At 37.5% G+C, this 17086-nt stretch overlaps 5 protein-coding genes and 1 non-coding gene across 13 annotated transcripts; 3 read left to right on the top strand and 3 right to left on the bottom strand.

Moving 5' to 3' along the window:
- Positions 1-333: 333 nt before the first annotated feature.
- LOC124406080 (uncharacterized Golgi apparatus membrane protein-like protein CG5021) lies at positions 334-2454 on the top strand. Of its 4 annotated transcripts, none has more exons than XM_046881434.1 (5): positions 334-548; positions 820-881; positions 1028-1262; positions 1559-1813; positions 2080-2454. In XM_046881434.1, the coding sequence occupies exons 1-5, from the start codon at positions 534-536 to the stop codon at positions 2143-2145; spliced, it is 633 nt and encodes a 210-aa protein (XP_046737390.1). In that variant the 5' UTR covers positions 334-533; the 3' UTR covers positions 2146-2454. The 4 variants fall into 4 exon arrangements, with proteins under 4 accessions (XP_046737390.1, XP_046737389.1, XP_046737387.1 ...); XM_046881433.1 differs by having other exon boundaries at positions 808-881; positions 1571-1813; XM_046881431.1 differs by having other exon boundaries at positions 808-881; positions 1568-1813.
- A 408-nt stretch (positions 2455-2862) lies between these two features.
- Positions 2863-2954, bottom strand: Trnai-uau. The gene is given in 2 exon segments: positions 2863-2898; positions 2917-2954. It is a non-coding gene; the product is annotated as a tRNA-Ile (tRNA).
- A 260-nt stretch (positions 2955-3214) lies between these two features.
- On the top strand, positions 3215-10082 carry LOC124406077 (TATA element modulatory factor). Of its 4 annotated transcripts, none has more exons than XM_046881426.1 (11): positions 3215-3459; positions 4109-6331; positions 6567-6674; positions 7059-7340; positions 7559-7897; positions 7981-8193; positions 8300-8446; positions 8595-8987; positions 9102-9348; positions 9435-9561; positions 9641-10082. In XM_046881426.1, the coding sequence occupies exons 2-11, from the start codon at positions 4125-4127 to the stop codon at positions 9928-9930; spliced, it is 4353 nt and encodes a 1450-aa protein (XP_046737382.1). In that variant the 5' UTR covers positions 3215-3459; positions 4109-4124; the 3' UTR covers positions 9931-10082. The 4 variants fall into 4 exon arrangements, with proteins under 4 accessions (XP_046737382.1, XP_046737381.1, XP_046737383.1 ...); XM_046881425.1 differs by having other exon boundaries at positions 3215-3558; positions 4113-6331; XM_046881427.1 differs by having other exon boundaries at positions 3215-3558; positions 6567-6668.
- Positions 10083-11430: 1348 nt separating this feature from the next.
- On the bottom strand, positions 11431-13502 carry LOC124405603 (protoporphyrinogen oxidase). The gene is made up of 3 exons (XM_046880631.1): positions 13354-13502; positions 11985-13101; positions 11431-11789 (listed from the first exon to the last, which is right to left on the bottom strand). Exons 2-3 carry the CDS (start codon positions 13098-13100, stop codon positions 11460-11462), a joined length of 1446 nt encoding a protein of 481 aa, XP_046736587.1. The 5' UTR covers position 13101; positions 13354-13502; the 3' UTR covers positions 11431-11459.
- A 385-nt stretch (positions 13503-13887) lies between these two features.
- Positions 13888-14725, bottom strand: LOC124406115 (39S ribosomal protein L27, mitochondrial). Its single transcript, XM_046881501.1, has 3 exons — positions 14557-14725; positions 14275-14438; positions 13888-14172 (listed from the first exon to the last, which is right to left on the bottom strand). Exons 1-3 carry the CDS (start codon positions 14636-14638, stop codon positions 13969-13971), a joined length of 450 nt encoding a protein of 149 aa, XP_046737457.1. The 5' UTR covers positions 14639-14725; the 3' UTR covers positions 13888-13968.
- Positions 14726-14853: 128 nt separating this feature from the next.
- LOC124406104 (RNA-binding region-containing protein 3) lies at positions 14854-16974 on the top strand. 2 transcript variants are annotated; one of them, XM_046881477.1, is made up of 6 exons: positions 14856-15043; positions 15154-15361; positions 15445-15790; positions 15922-16392; positions 16488-16647; positions 16733-16974. In XM_046881477.1, exons 2-6 carry the CDS (start codon positions 15290-15292, stop codon positions 16902-16904), a joined length of 1221 nt encoding a protein of 406 aa, XP_046737433.1. In that variant the 5' UTR covers positions 14856-15043; positions 15154-15289; the 3' UTR covers positions 16905-16974. The 2 variants fall into 2 exon arrangements, with proteins under 2 accessions (XP_046737432.1, XP_046737433.1); XM_046881476.1 differs by having other exon boundaries at positions 14854-14999; positions 15154-15790.
- Positions 16975-17086: the final 112 nt, after the last annotated feature.

The following is a 17086-nucleotide window of genomic DNA, read 5'->3' as shown; positions in this document are numbered from 1 at the left end:
CTAAAAGGTGTTCAACACCTGTTAAACGGTTTAACATTCTATTTGCCTTGTCAGCTTAACCTTCATTATTGTACTTGGATAAATATTCTCAGTTAAGTTACGGAGCGCGTGGAGTACAAGCAAAAGCAGGCAAATAATTGAGCTACATTCGCTACATTTTATACCCTCTGACACGACACACGGAAAATAAATTTATGCGATGTGCTGCCATCTGATGTTTTCCGCCGTTAACGAAACGTAAAACAATTGGTCGTGCGAAAATGAAGTTGAGTTTTCCAAGATCAGATAACTATCTAAACCGCACTCGCACAAAATCGAAATAGGGGAAAAAAAAGAACGAGGCCATTTGTTACGATTCAGCAAATTTACTAGCTCAAGGAGATTCAAAATTGACTAGCAAAGACGCGCGCTTGATAAACGCTTGGTACCCCTGGAATTTTCACCGCTACATTTGGATCGCCTATCTATATCGCGTATATTGTGACAGCCAACGGTACAGTCAACGTTTCTGACGTGATAATTATTCCAACAACATGGCGTCTGCTACGGTATGTTTTCAAAATAAATCTTTATGTTCACATTGTACTGAACCTATGCCACGAATAAAAATTATACTTGACATTGACTGGCCTTCTTGCTTGTGAAAACGCTCTGGTTCAAGGCATACTTGGTGAATAATCCGAACATATTTCATCCGGCGAAATATTCATTCACTGTCAGTGTAGCGGTCCGCGCTTTATTTGTCATATTTAGTGCTCTGAGCCCTACAGATTATCACTTCTGGATGATGTTTGGTCCTATTTCCAGGTACCATTGTTGATGGATGACGATACGATCGCTTTTGGGGAGGAGGAAACTGCCCAGGACTCAGAGAGATTGAGGTACATGGTTGAACTAATATACTCGCTGGGCATCATTTTTTTCATATGTGTTTAGTAGGTTCTATTGAAGCATATTGAAATAGATACCAGGCATACCGTTGTTGCCTTAAAAACTCCTGATAATTTTCTTTTTCCTTCTCTTTCAGACACCCGTACGTTACGACGTTTCACTTGTTCTTCAGGGTAGCAGCCATTGTGGTTTACTTGGTATGCGGATTATTTTCCTCAAGCTTTATTGGAAGCTTCGTTGTCGTTGTGCTGCTACTCTCAATGGATTTTTGGACCGTTAAAAATATAACTGGAAGATTGATGGTCGGACTGAGGTGGTGGAATTATGTTGACGATGATGGAAAAAGCCATTGGGTTTTTGAATCAAGAAAGGTTTCATTCATTCCTTCTTTCCGCACTATGTTATTATCATTCATTTAATAAGGATCATTTCTAGAGTAATGAAAAAAAAACAACGTTTTATTACCATAGTATATGAACCTTGATGCATTTCATGCATACTACATTATTCTCTGATTTTTGTTGACCACTGGTCTATTGGCATACAGAATGCTTAGCAAAATGAAAATATTATTGTATTAATGATAAATGCAGATTCTAATTCTGTTCCATATTGTTAGTAGTTGAATTACTATTGAATTCATGCTGCCATGTGCCCTGTGTTTCAGGGCTCACAACAGAATCGGATCAGTGCAGCTGAAGCTCGGATATTTTGGCTTGCCTTGATCCTGTGCCCTCTTGCTTGGTCGATTTTTTTTATAGTAGCCTTCTTTAGTGGGAGTTTCAAGTGGCTGCTTCTGGTATGCATAGCTATTACTTTGAATGGTGCGAACCTTTATGGCTACATAAAGTGTAAGATGGAAAAAAATCAGAACATTTCAGCAGCAGCCGGTGATTTCTTCAAGACCCAAGTACTGAATAATGTAAGTATAATGGAAGCAATCCGTTAGTAATTATTTTTGAATGTCTGAATATTCTTTTTGATCAATTCTATCAAAGTTATCTACAGAACAAACCTGTAGATTTTTACACAACTCTTGTAATCTGTCCTCATCATTGACGTTCAAGTCAATATGTGAAAACCAAATAATAATTATGTATCTTATAAAATGAAGACTGTCACATAGTATTTTAATCACTATTTTCTTAATTTCTTTGCGTGGTAATGACATAAATTACCTACTTTCAGGTAGCTACAATGATGTCTCGAAGTCCACCAACCAACACTCCAGGACAAACGATAAATGTGATATAATATATTGATCTTCAGCATTAAACATTCGAAAAGTTGTACATATATATAATAATTGTAATAATCATATTATATGATCATCGATTATGAAGCAAATGTTCCTTCAAACCAAGCATTATTCTTACTTTTTTTCCATACACATACATATAGGTATATGAATATAAATCCACCTGTCTGTCTGTAAAGGGTGTAAAAAAGAAAGAGTCAAAAGAGTTTACCAAATAGGATGAAAAAAAGAATTTATAATTTTAACGATGTTGTCAATTCTATCAGTGTATAGTTACTACAAATATTAAAGAATTATTTAACCAATTATACAAGGATTTGAAGCTTTGAACCGATCACACAACTGCAGATTATTCTGTGTATAAATTTCCGACGTAGGACTTGACGTAAAAAATGCCTGTTCGGCCTATAGATGATTTTATCGCACTTGCATTTTAATCGCTTCGTATCTTTACGGCGCGGACCATGTTATTTTTGTTCGTTTTAAAGTTTTTCATCCTTTGTTTACATATCAACGTCGCTAGCATATACAAAACATATTCTGAGGCTTAGAATAATAAATATATCGGGTCGGGGTTGTGACATTAATTAAAGTGAGTCACGGACCCACATACTGAACGAATACTGTCCTAAGGTATCCATGTCGCGAGATACCTAATTATTTGTGCTGCCCTTTGGTGCCATAACTGCGTTTCGATGTGTTGTAAAAAATCATGCTCCAGGTGAGGCTCGAACTCACAACCCCGGCATTGCTCACGAAAACTGTCTTATAAGTACCGTGCGCTAACCAATTGCGCCACTGGAGCTGGTACGTGGAGGGCCACTAAAATTGCCCTTACCCTTGAGTCGAATATTTTTCTCAGCGCTCTTTCAAATGACCTTTTGTAGAAAAACCACGAATTATTGACAAGTCAATATAAGAACGTGGTAAAACGAATAATGAATTTTAACTTCGCCCAAACCTATCGATCGAATCAACACGTTAAAAAATATTCCAATGCCTAGTGCTTACATTCATTTGTGTAGTAATCATGATAAGGGAATGACATATAACAATGGAAGAACGACGTGTCGGCTGCTAGATACTTGGTGTTATGATTTGATTGATAACAATAACTTTGTGGATTGCGATTTTCGTTCGACACAGTTACGGTGTCCTAGTAGCGATGAGTTGATTTTATATTGTCATGGTTAGCTAGAGAACTGCCAATCCATATTTTTCATCATTCCGGGCTGGACTTTTTCAATTTGATCCCGCCTTCGTGACGTTATTGTTAATACGGTTTGTTGGTATCAATTGCCAACTCAAAGGTATACCCCTCCCCCTGTCCTACTTCATGTACGCAGAAACTGTCAAAAGATGTTTGCAAATGTACTCCGGATCTTTAATTAAATTCCCATTTCGCTAAGGTGAGCGTATTACGACGAGAGAAACTGGACTATTGTTTCCGTAATTATAAAATAGAAGCGTCAGGGTGATCTAACGTTTGTATGTCTCAACCTAACCTAACCCTAATCACAGCTATTGAAGTAACTTTCATTTCTGTTATTAATCTACTAAGCTTACTTTTATCGCACAGTAACTTCGCAACAATCTTTGATATCCCTATAATCACTTACATTTTACAATCATCACTTCATAAGTTCTATGTTCTGGTTGTTGCCTGACACTTTGCACACATGACTAATTCCAAACGATCTAAGAATATTTGTTTTCATACATGCCTAATGTGGTTTTTGATGTGGCTACAACTGTTCACCTGCCATTAATTCATCTACGTTGCACGAATTTTGTCAACCCTGCAGTTGTATCGGTTCATCGCTGGTATATTATGTAGAAGTTTGATTGAAAACAAGCAGAGTTGGCATATATATGATATAATATTTTTGATCTTGACAAATAAATTTAACAGACATACGGAGATGCAGTCATAAACCTAGTATTTTTTTCATAATTCAGATAGATATGAGGAAAAATGAGCTGGTTTGACGCATCGGGAATTGCCAATTTGGCAAAGTCAGCGCTTAAAGAAGCACAGAAAACAATTGACAAAGCGTTGGACATCAAGGAGGAGGAACAAAAGAGAATTGAAACACCATTGAGGGATGAAGATAGAGCTGGAGACAGTACAGACTTTTTTGCTGAATGGGGAATAAAAACTGACGATGGGCAAGGAGACAAATCTAATGAAGTGACAGCCATCTGTAAAGAAAAATCAACAACTAGCGTAATATGGGGTAGCTTTGCAGGGTCATTCTTCGAAAATCCTAGCTCCAGTACTGATGTGCTGGGTACATCTTCTGAAATCAAATCTGATTCTGTATTTTCCTCACAAGACACTATTTTACAAGATACGCATTTAAATAACCCTACGACATCTATACAATCTTCCTCTTACAACCGAAACAAAGAATGTCAAAACGATCCTGCTTTCCAACATGATTCTTTGGATAGACTGTTGCATACGTCACCACTTAGGATGGATGATACTGCTCAGAATTCTACCAATAGTAATAATAGCGGTAGGACCAAGGATCTAGTAGGAAAGTTGCCAAAAATGAGGCAAAATCCTGTTGAAAGCGCCCTATTATCTCCTACGGATAACTACGAGTCATTCAAGGGACTAGAGGCACTTGACCTGGGAGAATCTAACGATACTATTCTTGATGAATCATTTAGCAATAGTCAACTTATCGTGGATTTAGATGAGGATGGAGTACGAGCTGACGGGGAGGAGGGTAGAAGGCAAAGTTTGGGTAATAGCTGTGGAGTGTTTGTTAGCCCTGCCGAGGCAATGGATCCAAGAAACCCTAATAATCTTGCACAAAGACGGCATAGTAGCGAAGAAACTATGCCCGAAGATTCGAAGAAGATCTCTGTAATTAGGAGACAAGAATTGAATAGTGCAAACCGTATCACAAACAGGACATCTGTCGTATCGTCAGGGAGTGATATGAAGAGTTCAGATAGTGTTGAAATCCTAGGGTCAAGATCCAGTCCAGGTACCGACTGTACAACGACACCAGAATCTGATATCCATTCGTTTGGTCACTCGACTGGATCGTCAGGTGCGGGTACGAAAATAAATTCAGATTCAGTTGAGATATTACCTGACAACAGCAGCTTGACAACATCTCCAAGCTCGGTGGAAATTCTCAATGAATGGAACAGCGAAAGCAGCCCCTTTGTTTCGCCAGACGATGGTGAGAGTATTACACCATTGAATTCGAATCCGATGAAACCTATGTCAGGACGAGGACATCTGGAATCAGCAGCAACACTTTATGCTGAGTGTGCAAAAGATACGGAAGAATGGCAAACCTCAGGGGACACGCCAATTATTCACACACCCCAATTGCCCACGAATAGTCTCATAGCATCCAGTTCGTCTAGTGCATGTTTGATCAATCAGTCCAGCTTGCCAGCAAAACTCAGCACTGAGCCCGAAAGTGACGCCATATCACCGGACAGTGTTGAAGTGATTCCGGAGAGAGATGAGTCGGAAGAACCGAGCTTGGCTGATGACTCGTACACCTCCGCGTCTGAGAGCACTGTCCTATTGACTGTGATGGAGGGTACCCATCATCAAATGGCCGACCGTAACAAATCAAAGGTATTGGATTTTGTCGACCGAAACTCAAAGATGCACGATTCTTGTCCTGATACAAGTCAGAATGTCTCACGCTCAATGCTGGCAGATACACAGCTGAACCTTAGCCTTGACTCATTGAAAGAAAAGCATAGTTTCCATCTTGCCCTCACACCAATAACCACACAGCCTATACGAAAGCCTGTTGATTCTCTTGAGTTCGAGGTTCTTGATACGTTGAAATCCTCTACGATAGAACTGCCGGATCCTGATACCTTCCAGGAAAATATAGCTCAACTTCAAAAAAACGAATTCACAGATTGTCGTGATCAGCAACAGCAACAAAGTGATACATTTACCACTGATCAGTCCAGTTGTGAGGATATGCTGATTGAAACCAGCTCAGCGGACAGTGCCATGCTGGTCTGCCAAACTGAGCCCAAAATTGTAGACGCTACCACTTTAACTGCCAGTTCTTATGTCAAAAATATGCTAGCTGAAGCAATGGTTGAAAAGATTGAGGCTATCGATTCGGTGCAGCGGCGTGCCCAAGTTGAAACTGCTAGAGATACTTCACCAATTTCCTCAGAGAGGTAAGTTTTGGAATATGCATGTTCAGGTTCATAATGCATTTATATGACGTCAAAGCCAATCAACCTGGTCAAACTCTTGGATGTAATTATGTAGTTATATAAATTTCATGAACTGAATATTTTGAGTGATGCTCTTATATTTGCATAATGATTTTTCTGGTCATTCGTATCCAGATGTGCAGACATATACACGTATATTGTAATTTATGGTTTCTTTAACATCATAAACTTACAGTCGTTCGGACCTGGTCAAGATCGGATCAGACCAAACCAGTGGTCATACAAGTGGAGACGAATTAGAGACGGCAACATCGAGTGATATTGAAATAATATCCAGGTACAGGTAAAGTATTTAATTTTAGTATGTATCCAACACATAGACACGCTTGACAATGTACATTGCTATGACTATTAATTGGATTAGCGCAGAACAGGTTTACTGGGTGTCTTTTCTGATTTTCTAAAATGAAGAACTGTAATGAATAATTTAGATGACATTAGGCTTTCGCTTATAAATGCAAAGGAACGATTTCTGAGGTTACCACGATTATAATTTCAAATTTTTATACTATCTGTACTCTAGTCTGCATAGCTTTTAGCTTTCCCAACCAATGACAGGATCAGATCGCATTCTAAACTCTGACATCACAGCATGACTTTCTGTAACAAGACTGCGTAAAAATATCAAGATCATACAACACTCAAATTATGTACATGTGTTTCTCAGTCCAAATGGTGATTCAAGTTCAACCCAGTCACGTCAGAGTCCAGCCAAGTTACAAACAAACAAAAGTTCTGATCTCCTTACTAAAACTTTGAATAAGGCAAGGGGTCACTCCCGCGAGCTTAGTGAAATAAGTATCGGATCAGATGATACAAACGTTGAAATTGAGAAGCTGCTCAAGAGGATACAGGAAATGACTGAAATTTTGGAAGCGAGAGAATCTAAGCTTGTTGATGTAAGCCGTATCAACATGGAACTACACGAATGTAACGAAAGTTTGAGAAGGTGAGTAATAAATTAATATAAGTCGGTATACATGTAATTGCTCGTTATTCAATGACACAGAGATAACCGATTATTGCTTGTTATAATGTATAATATGTATACCCTTGCATTACTCTTTTATATTGCGACTCTTCAATCTCTAGAAATTATTTACCGATTAGACAAAAATTTCACATACTTACGGTGCATTATAGCATGTTTACATTTTGATGTCACAGCCAGTTGGATAGTATTCAAAAACGTGAGGAGGAAAACCAAGAACTTAGCCAAATCACCGATGAATATACTCAACGGCTTTCTGCTTTAGAGCGAAAATTCCAGCAAGCAATTAGAGAGCGGGACACATTAAGAAAGCAAATGGAACAGCTGAAACACGAAACTTCAACAAGGTTTTCATCTCAGGAACTATCATCCATTGGAGCAGAGAAAGATCAAGTTATTAAGGAATTGAGGGAGGAAGGCGAAAAATTAAGTAAACAGCAGCTACAGCACAGTAATATAATAAAGAAATTGAGATCTAAAGAGAAAGAGAACGATAACACTATTAAGCAGCAAAGGTGATAACATACGATTGTTTTTCTAACATTTCGGCAGCGACAGCATGCATTGTACCTTCCTTATATATTTTTATATATTTTAGGGAACAAATTGAAGAACAATCTCTTGAATTGGAGAGACTCAAACGATCTCTGTATGCCAAGGAAGAGATTGAACGTACTCAAATAGAAGCGGTTCACTCGCTCACGGCAAAGACAAAAAGACAAGAAAAAGAAGTTTTGACTCTACAAGAAAAATTAGATGATGCTCTGAATAAATTGGATACCTACAAAAAAAGCCTGGAAGCTGCAAAAACGTAAGATACAAAATGTAGTCATGAAGTCGATTTAAAATACCTCAAAAATACCCGTACGTTACTCAAGAACACAATACACTAATACCTAATCAACCTATTGTATTAGAGATTTAACAGAAACAAAACAGCACTTGGTATTTGCTGAGCAGGAACTGAAAGAAGCTATTGAAAACGCGGGGGAGTCCAGCCAACTTTCAGCGCAAGTTCGTGAACTCAAAACTAGATTGAGACAAGCAGAAGAGACACGTGTGAAGTAAATATTTTTTTATATGTACACATACAAAGAGACATTGATTCTCTGTGCTTATGCATAGCTATGGGATATATCCAATATCGTTTTGTCTAAGGAATCATTGATAGACCAATATGTTTGATGTGGTTTTTCTATATGATCTGTCTAGGCGCGAAGACTCCTTGAGACAAGAGAACAATGAGCTGTTGAAACGTTTGGAATCATCTGAAGAAAGAAACGAAGCACTTTCCGAATCTGTTTCAATGGCCACAAAGCCACTGTTGCGCCAATTAGAACAGCTACAATCTAATTTATCGACTAAGAATGCCAGTTTTCTCAAACAAGAAAAAATATTGTCAGAGACAATTGCTGAATTGCAAAGAAAGCTTGACACTACGGTTGAAACAAATAGATCTCTTAGAGAAGAAAATGTAGCTACAAAATCTAGACTAACTAGTTTAGAGGCAAAAATAACCACTATAGAATCAGAAAAAGATAAACTGGAAAAACTCTGCCAGGAAAAAATGTTGGAAAATTCACAGTTCGCCGAGGAATGTAAAATGTAATTATTAATCAAAAATTTACGTACGTAGGTAAATTTTTTCAGCAAGAAACTACTAGGGTAGACAGCAGTTTAACATTATACTCTTGATATTATCTATTATTTGTTTCACAGACATCGGAAGAGGTTAGCGTCAGTTGAAGAATCACATGCCAAACAAATAAAAGAACTAAAGCGTGAAATCAATTCACTGGAGAATAAATTGTCCATGGAAAAGGCTGCCATTGATGCCGAGAGAAGGAAAAACAATCCTATTTTGGAACAACAGCAACAAGGGCTCCCTGATGACGAACCAAGACTCAGTCCAACATCTAGCATCGGAAGAGATTCTATCGGTAGTTTAAGCAGCGTCTGGCCGTCGGTAAATACACCAAAAGTTATACCTTTATGCGGTGTTATACGTTTGAAGGCTGGTAACAATATAATTACCTGAATTTATATTTTCAGTTCAACGAATCAACCTTTGAGAGCGGCTCTGGACGGTTTGGAAATGTTTACGAAAGCGTGCGATCAGGCGCTAATAACAGCACTTCCATGTTTGAAAATTTGCAGTCTCAGCTGAAACAAAGAGATGGTATTTCCTATTCATTCGTAACTTTATTATATTCTTGTTCAATTCCATCTTATGTTGTTATATTTGATTTTACCCATAGGAGAAGTACAGCAACTTCAATGGGAACTATCAAGGCGAAACATGGAACGTGACGCTCTTAACTCTGAATTGTCAAAATTGACGTTCAAAGTAGAAAACCTGACTAGCAGACTTCACGAAGTTGAATCGTTAAACGAAAGCCTTAACGATACTCGGACCAAATACGATGCTTTGCTGCAAATGTATGGAGAAAAAGTGGAAGAAAATCAAGAGCTTAGGCTCGATTTGGAGGACGTCAAGGAGATGTACAAAACTCAGATTGATCAACTACTTAGACGAGAAGCACAGTAGCTGTGGTTATTACTTCTTACATGTATATTGTCCAGGCCGATGCCTTATTCTAACCATTCGTACATAACGTAATATTTAGTAATTTAATCTTATCTATACATCCCAAGTATTGTATAATATTCCCGAAAAGTAAAGAGGTGGTATACAAGGAAGGCGTTTGTTACAACTACTTTTCATTCCCGAAACGCGCTTTTATAAAAGACTAAAAGATATTCAGTTATGGCACGTTAATTCTCGATTTGAATGCTCCGCGGTACTAATTCAGTCTAGACTAGTCAGGCGAATAAAAAAGCCAAGCTTCTTTGCAAGAGACGCAACTGCATGACTGCATTAATAGTCTCCAACAATGGCTCAGTTTCGATGGTTGGACATGGGGGTGCGAAAAATAGGGAAATTGGCATAAGCAAAAAATTTCGAAATGACATAAGATGCCAGGGTAGAAGTGATTAAAAAAAGAAAAAAAAATACGAATACAGTAACACAATTATTTGGAAATTCGTCATATGTGCATAGAGTACTTGATTTTCATCTCAAATTTCATTCAAGTCAATCAAGCTGTATTTTCGTAATTCAGAGACGAAGTTTGTCGTAATAAGAAATCTAACATACATAACTTTTTGAAATAGTGTCCAAAAAAGATTTTTCAGGTACCCCGTTGAATAATACGGCTATACAATTTTTATAATTACCTTGTTGGTCCGAATATAAGTCTACCCCCAATTTTTGACCTGTAATTCAGAACTTCTTTTTTGGATCCGAATATAAGTCGAATTTCAGAATACTTTAGCTTTTGCTTCATTTTACGCCAATCGCGTACATTTTTCTCTGATATACCGTATTTTAAAGCAACTCGGCAATTGTTGGTGTTTTCGGCTTCCCGCACAACTATTAGTTTAAAGTTCGCATTATAACTATGACGAACTATAACTATGACGAATGTAAAGTCGCTTACCAAAAACCGCAACTTATATTCGGGCCAACACGGTAATTACTTTATTTGCTTACCTGAAGTAAAGGTGTTCTAAGATAGTTACCGATCGAATCCAGTTCTACCATTTTAATTTCCACCAAAATAGCTTATAATTAATTAGAGGTACTTACAATTATTTACAGACTATATTACAATATTTGTTGAAACATAATGTTTAAAATAAACTCCAATGCTAGATTTCATAAGGAAATTTAACCCATTGTATACAATACTAGGGTCAATTCTATCCAGGTACTTGCTTCTGAACGACTATCGGTCACACTGATCGAAAACCAAATATTTACAATTTATTTCTCAAACAATTTATAGGTCGTTACCGTAAATGGAACTGGAAGCTAGAAATTATTATGGCTATAAAATTTTTTAGCACATCTGTTACACTAATGACCCCAATGTGTAATGGATGTCTTGTAACATATAGTGTGCAGACAATAGGTTTGTGGAAAACGTTTTGGCAGTCTAAAACTTGGTGCACTCAGTCCCTCAGCCCATCTCTATTTTGCCGACGCTCAAACATGAAAAGGTTTCATCACTGACTTCAACATTGTTGAGTAACTGCTAAAGCTGCCTGTTTTGCAGACAGAACAACGTCATTCAAGCCAACACCATAATATGAAGAGCCGCAAAGAAAGAGGGGCAGTTTGTGTTTGACTAAATAGTTTTCAATACGACGAATCCTTTGCTCATGACCAACTACGTACTGTGGAATACAGTCCTTTAGAATAGCCACGTTGTGTGCAACTAGATCCGCTTTGATATGTAAAATACTTTTAACGTGATGCATTGCTACTTCCAAGAGATGCTCTTTTGTTGGGTGATCACCGAAATTTTTTGTAAACCAGGCTCCGCCCATCATCACAGTAAGAACCTATTGATCAATATAAATTATGATAATTAATTGTTCTGTGATCACATAATAGGGTATCACATAAATTCAGAACTTGAAAGTATTGCAAGAATGGCCAATGATCAACATTTGACATTTTAATTAAAATGCAAAGTAGCAAAATATATAAAACTACATTGCTACTGACTCTGAATTGAACTATGAAACAATACATACCGTAGAGTTCTTTGGAGGCAAAATGCATGAGTCAAAAATCACCCCCAAAATTGGCAATTTCTCATTAGGTGGTACTAAAAATCCAAATGCTTCTTGTTCCAGCACATTACCAGCAAATTCCAAATTAACAACAGCCACTGTAACAGATGGTATGGCTGTAAGCTCGTTTGCTAGCTGTGGATGTTGGCGGTGAATCATAGGTGCCAAACTCTTGGCAGATAAGCTGGATATTACTCTTGAATACTCTTCAGTCCTCTCGTTGAATTTCAATTCAACACCACCTTCTGTGAAAGTCAATTCTTCACATTTGCTATTTAAGGAAATTTCTACCCCATTTGAACTGAGATTGTCAGCGAGTGCTGTCGGTAGTTGTTCAAGTCCACCACGCAAAGTCCAAATCGCCCATCTTTCATTTTCAGCTCGTCGAGACAATCTATTTGTGTCATTGCTATTTAATTTCTGGCCATCAGTTTTGTTAGATTTGCTTCTGAACACCTCCCAATTACTTTTTACAAAACCTTTTATAATAGAACCATATTTTTGTTCATATTCGAATAAAGATTTCATTAGAAAATTTACACTGATCTGTTTTGCATCTCCTGCGCAAATTCCACAAACCATTGGACTTATCAAATAATCAGCTACATCTTTTCCCAGTCGTCTTTCAACAAAACTGTAAAGACTTTCGTCTTCTTTGGTAAGCTTGGGCGCTCTTAAATCGGTAATCAAGCAACTAACCAAAGGTCGACTAAACGGCGAATTCACCTTAAACATAGCATTCAACGAGTTGGGCAATGCATGTAATTTCTTATCAGCATAAATCATTCGGTTTTTAGCTACTGGATGGGCTAAACTAATTGGAATTATTTTCTCTGACAAGTTCAGCCTGTCCACTAGACTTAGAGTATTTGAGCCAGCAGGACCTCGGGGTCTTATCGTTCTTGGTCCTTCCTCGAATATAACACCCTCCAATGACACTCTTGAGCGTAGCCATCCACCAGTTCTATTCGATGCTTCGATTATTTTGATAGCCCGGAAAGCTGGATTATCGCGCAGATAGTAAGCTGCAGAGAGGCCTGATATTCCACCTCCCAAAACGGCGGTCCTTCCCGACATTCTGAAAAGTGAATTTCACCTAACCTAAAATTCAGTTTTTCCGAGAATAAGATAGTTGAACATTTGAGAGTTAAAGATCCTAATGACTAAAATGATTTAAGGACAATTATATATCATAACTATTGGACTCAATGCATATATCTACGCTAGATTGTGTATTAGAAATAATTAAAGAGTCATTTTCACATGCTACTGAACGATATACGTTATATGTTCGGTATCCCGATTTACTTAATTAACATCTGAGAGATACCTTTCTTATTATTTACACCAAGATGTCATGGATTTCACTTCGACAGGCACGATCTTTTAGAAAGTGTGGTAAGCTTGATACGGAATTGGGCATAAGCCGGCGACAAATTCTCCCCTTTTTATCAACTTTCCGCACGTGTAGCTTGTCGTATTTCCGTACTAGTCGCATGATTGGCCGATTAAAGCACTTCTCCCTCTATCACTGGATTTATGCGCGTAAACATATTTAGATACGTCCTTGCAGACAATTTGGAGGAAGAACATTTCTGCGAAGATTCTGTGGATTTCACTAAATTTCACCAACTTATGCGTACCATTTCTAAAGATAAATATATTAGGTTCACTCTGTGTTTAAATAAACAGAGCGTATTGAATAACTAATGAATTTGGGTGTCTAGCACAGGTCACATTAGACATGCAACAGTATGTTTGTTGCTTCTAACTGTTCTCAACACTGAATACAGCACCTCCAGAATCCTGCGATGTATCATAATTAACGGTTAAGCTAAGCAAGGCTGGACCGATATTTTTACATAACTACTAGATTTATTTTATGCTTACAATTAGCACAGTAGACGAATACAGTAGTATCCAACTAATATTTTACAGCCATACATTAAATTGTGTCAACAAGTTTGAATACATTGTGCTGAGGTTCAGGGATGACGTTAAAGTGTTTTTTGTAAATGACTTGACCCTGACGACCCTCATAGTTTCCAATAATCCACGTATGATCCCAGTTTGGATCAATTTTCTCACATGTGACCATCACCCTGCCAGCTTCCAAAGCAAACAAAGTACCATCTCGTCCAAATCCGACCTATAAAGATGTACAATCATCAGTGACTTATTCATATGCAGAACACCCAAAAATAAATCTTTGACAAAAAAAAATGTACGGTCAAATGTATCTGATAATTACATGTAAACCAGGATGAAACCGCGTACGCAACTGCGTCGCTAACATTGTACCAGCTTGAACAAATGTTCCGTCTTGGACGCGCCATCCTCTGTGTTTCGGCCTAGTATGACGTGGTGGATTCCTAGTAGATCCTCCACTCTTCTTCGAGGCATTTCTTGTACATACTAAAAATGTAAATCATTATTAATTTTTTTTTTACACTGATTTATACAATGGAGAGAATAATCACAGACTTTCAAGTCCCCCCCTGTCTAACCTAAAACTCAATTATTTCTCATTTACCAACGACAGATGTGACGGGTTGCATGAATCCTTGTTTTGCATTCTGAAGACCGGCTATCAATGCATTCGTCAATGTTGCCATTTTTAATTATTATCTATCCAGTACACATCCAGTAACAATTTGCCGAAAAGGCAAAGGCAAATTCCGATAATTCCAGACACCCGATCAGGCATAAACACATCGCATCTCAAGAGAGGAACGTAGCCTTAACTTTGGAGATACAGCTGAGAATGCACGGGAATACTGATGATAATCGTAACCCAGCAGAGAAACCAGTATAAACAAGGACCTACTTTATGGCATAGATCATTCTCTTTAGTAAACAAATACGAGAGGTTAATAAATAACTAATGAATAGTACCGAAGTACTGATAATTATAGCCAAAATAACTCCATCAGAAAGAAACAGAAAGTTACAGTATTAAAAATGGACTGTACAACCGTGAGTAGTAGATTCATTATTCTGTTTGTATCAACCTGTGTAAGGTAGGTTATATTGGTATTTGTGTGTCGGTGTGGAGTTACTAAATATTTATTTCAAAGCACATAGTTGATATCACTATGAAGTACTATACCTCACCTTCTTAATGTTGCAGTTGCAAGATGAGAAAATTTCTTGCGACACCCTCAGGATTTCTCATCTTCCTTCGAACCTCACCAATTCCCAACGCGAGAGTTTACTGCAAAAGTTTGGTGCTGTCAAAGTAAAAACTGTCAAGAAATCTGAGAAATATGCGATTACATTTGCAAAGTTTGTCTCTAAAGATGCAGCCACTCAAGCCTTGTTTCGGCTTCATCAATTGCTAGTACGTGGCCAGCGTCTTTCGGTTGAATTTGCCAAAAAAAGTATTTCCGATTTTTCAATCGACGAATCTCAGAATCTACAAAATTCAAAGAATGAAGGCATCAAGGAAGAATCGACTGAATCAAACTTCCAAACATTTCTTAAGAAGTTGAATGGTTGGGCATTCAGTCAAGTTCTTACACAGCCCCCATCGCCTAACATTTGGTACAAGTATTCTCCACCTACAGCCAACACTTTATTGAGAATAGCCATTCAAATGATTAAGGAACCAGTATTCTACTGTCAGGTACTTCATTTAATGAATAAGATGAATTTACCACCTCCATTCCAGGAATTGGAGTCTGAATTTCCATTCCTTAAAGATTGTTATGATGTGGAAAGATATAGGTATATATTCGGGCAGGCTATTGGTCGTGACAGAAAGAATGGTGAGTCAAAATGGTAATTAAACCTTAGGAAGCCAATAGTTGAATTAATTGATTTCATACTCAGTTAAAGAATCTCCATTAACACTTATACTTTGAAATTTTCATTACATTGTCTCTTATTTCATGCTCAGATGATCAAACAGAAGAAAGTGATGAATCAGAGTTAGAGACTGACGAAGATATGGACTTAAAGGCCAAAGAAATCATTCCAATAAAACGGAAACGAGCACAATCTAGCAAACGTTTGAAAATTCCAAAATTTGTCAACCCGTCAAAACAAGCCTTGAATACCAGTTCTGCAAGTCAAAAAGTAGTCAAACCGGAGGATGTATTTGAATCGTTGCAGAGGAGTGAAAGTAAAAGCTTAAAAATTGCTCTTAAAGTAGACTCAGATTTAGAAAAACGGTTAGATATGGGATATGACCCAAATCCCATCACTAGTTCTCCTTTGATAACGTCTGAAGGAGAGGGTGGTTTCGGTCTGATATACCCAGTGAAAAAACCAGATGATGCTGGTACAAAGGATGAAGATGCACCTGTTAATTCTTCCGCAGAGTTTATTACACCAGAGGAATTAGTAGCTAATCGAATTTCTGTGAATGGTTGGTATTAGTAATTACAGCTTTAAAATTCACATATTCCTCCCAATACCATTGATTTTTAAATAACACGGTCAATTTCTAAACGTGCCCTATAGATCAAAGGCTACTGCCTGTATTCAAGAATTACCATCCTGGCAAACCATCGTGTCGTCTTTACATAAAAAATCTCTCAAAACAAGTCGAGTTGAAAGATTTGGATTACATCTATAAGAAGTATGAACTACCTCGCAATGAAGATGATGAGGAAGCTCCTCGGTGAGTATTCATTAGTTGATTTATTATCGATATTTGATTTTTTTAAAAATTTTATTGATAGTTCTTTTCATTTTGCGCAAAACAGGTACAACGTAAGACTCATGCAAGAAGGGCGGATGAAGGGGCAGGCATTCATCACATTACAAACTATTGAACAGGCTCGAATTGCTCTGGAAGAAACTAACGGGTTTATTCTTAAAGACAAACCAATGGTTGTTCAGTTTGCCAAAGTTGTAAATAAATCTCAAACATCCTGAAAACCATACAGAAGAAATGTTGTAATATACCTATATTTATCAATTGAAATATTATAATGCTAATATGCAATAAATGTGATTTTCATCACAAATCTCTATTACACCCAACTTCAAGAATATTTCTAACAACCTATATTTCAACAATACGTTTCTACACGCGCTTTCGAATTGTACGCAAACAT

The sequence above is a fragment of the Diprion similis genome, chromosome 4, assembly GCF_021155765.1.
Source record: "Diprion similis isolate iyDipSimi1 chromosome 4, iyDipSimi1.1, whole genome shotgun sequence".
Lineage (NCBI taxonomy): Eukaryota > Metazoa > Arthropoda > Insecta > Hymenoptera > Diprionidae > Diprion > Diprion similis.
This window is presented reverse-complemented; position numbering and strand designations above follow the sequence as displayed.

Bases quoted from the DNA above. Each gene is read 5' to 3' on its own strand.
- LOC124406080 (XM_046881430.1), top strand. The intron at 882-1,027 runs GTACATGGTTGA...CTTCTCTTTCAG, and splicing joins CAGGACTCAGAGAGATTGAG to ACACCCGTACGTTACGACGT. The intron at 1,263-1,558 runs GTTTCATTCATT...CCTGTGTTTCAG, and splicing joins GGGTTTTTGAATCAAGAAAG to GGCTCACAACAGAATCGGAT.
- LOC124406077 (XM_046881426.1), top strand. From the start codon at position 4,125: ATGAGCTGGTTTGACGCATCGGGAATTGCCAATTTGGCAAAGTCAGCG. The intron at 7,898-7,980 runs GTGATAACATAC...TATATATTTTAG, and splicing joins AACACTATTAAGCAGCAAAG to GGAACAAATTGAAGAACAAT. The intron at 8,194-8,299 runs GTAAGATACAAA...CTATTGTATTAG, and splicing joins AGCCTGGAAGCTGCAAAAAC to AGATTTAACAGAAACAAAAC.
- LOC124405603 (XM_046880631.1), bottom strand. From the start codon at position 13,100: ATGTCGGGAAGGACCGCCGTTTTGGGAGGTGGAATATCAGGCCTCTCT. The intron at 11,790-11,984 runs GTATGTATTGTT...ATTGATCAATAG, and splicing joins TGCCTCCAAAGAACTCTACG to GTTCTTACTGTGATGATGGG.
- LOC124406115 (XM_046881501.1), bottom strand. From the start codon at position 14,638: ATGGCAACATTGACGAATGCATTGATAGCCGGTCTTCAGAATGCAAAA. The intron at 14,439-14,556 runs GTAAATGAGAAA...TTACATTTTTAG, and splicing joins ACCCGTCACATCTGTCGTTG to TATGTACAAGAAATGCCTCG. The intron at 14,173-14,274 runs GTAATTATCAGA...ACATCTTTATAG, and splicing joins GGTTTCATCCTGGTTTACAT to GTCGGATTTGGACGAGATGG.
- LOC124406104 (XM_046881476.1), top strand. The intron at 15,791-15,921 runs GTGAGTCAAAAT...TTTCATGCTCAG, and splicing joins TGGTCGTGACAGAAAGAATG to ATGATCAAACAGAAGAAAGT. The intron at 16,393-16,487 runs GTTGGTATTAGT...CGTGCCCTATAG, and splicing joins TAATCGAATTTCTGTGAATG to ATCAAAGGCTACTGCCTGTA.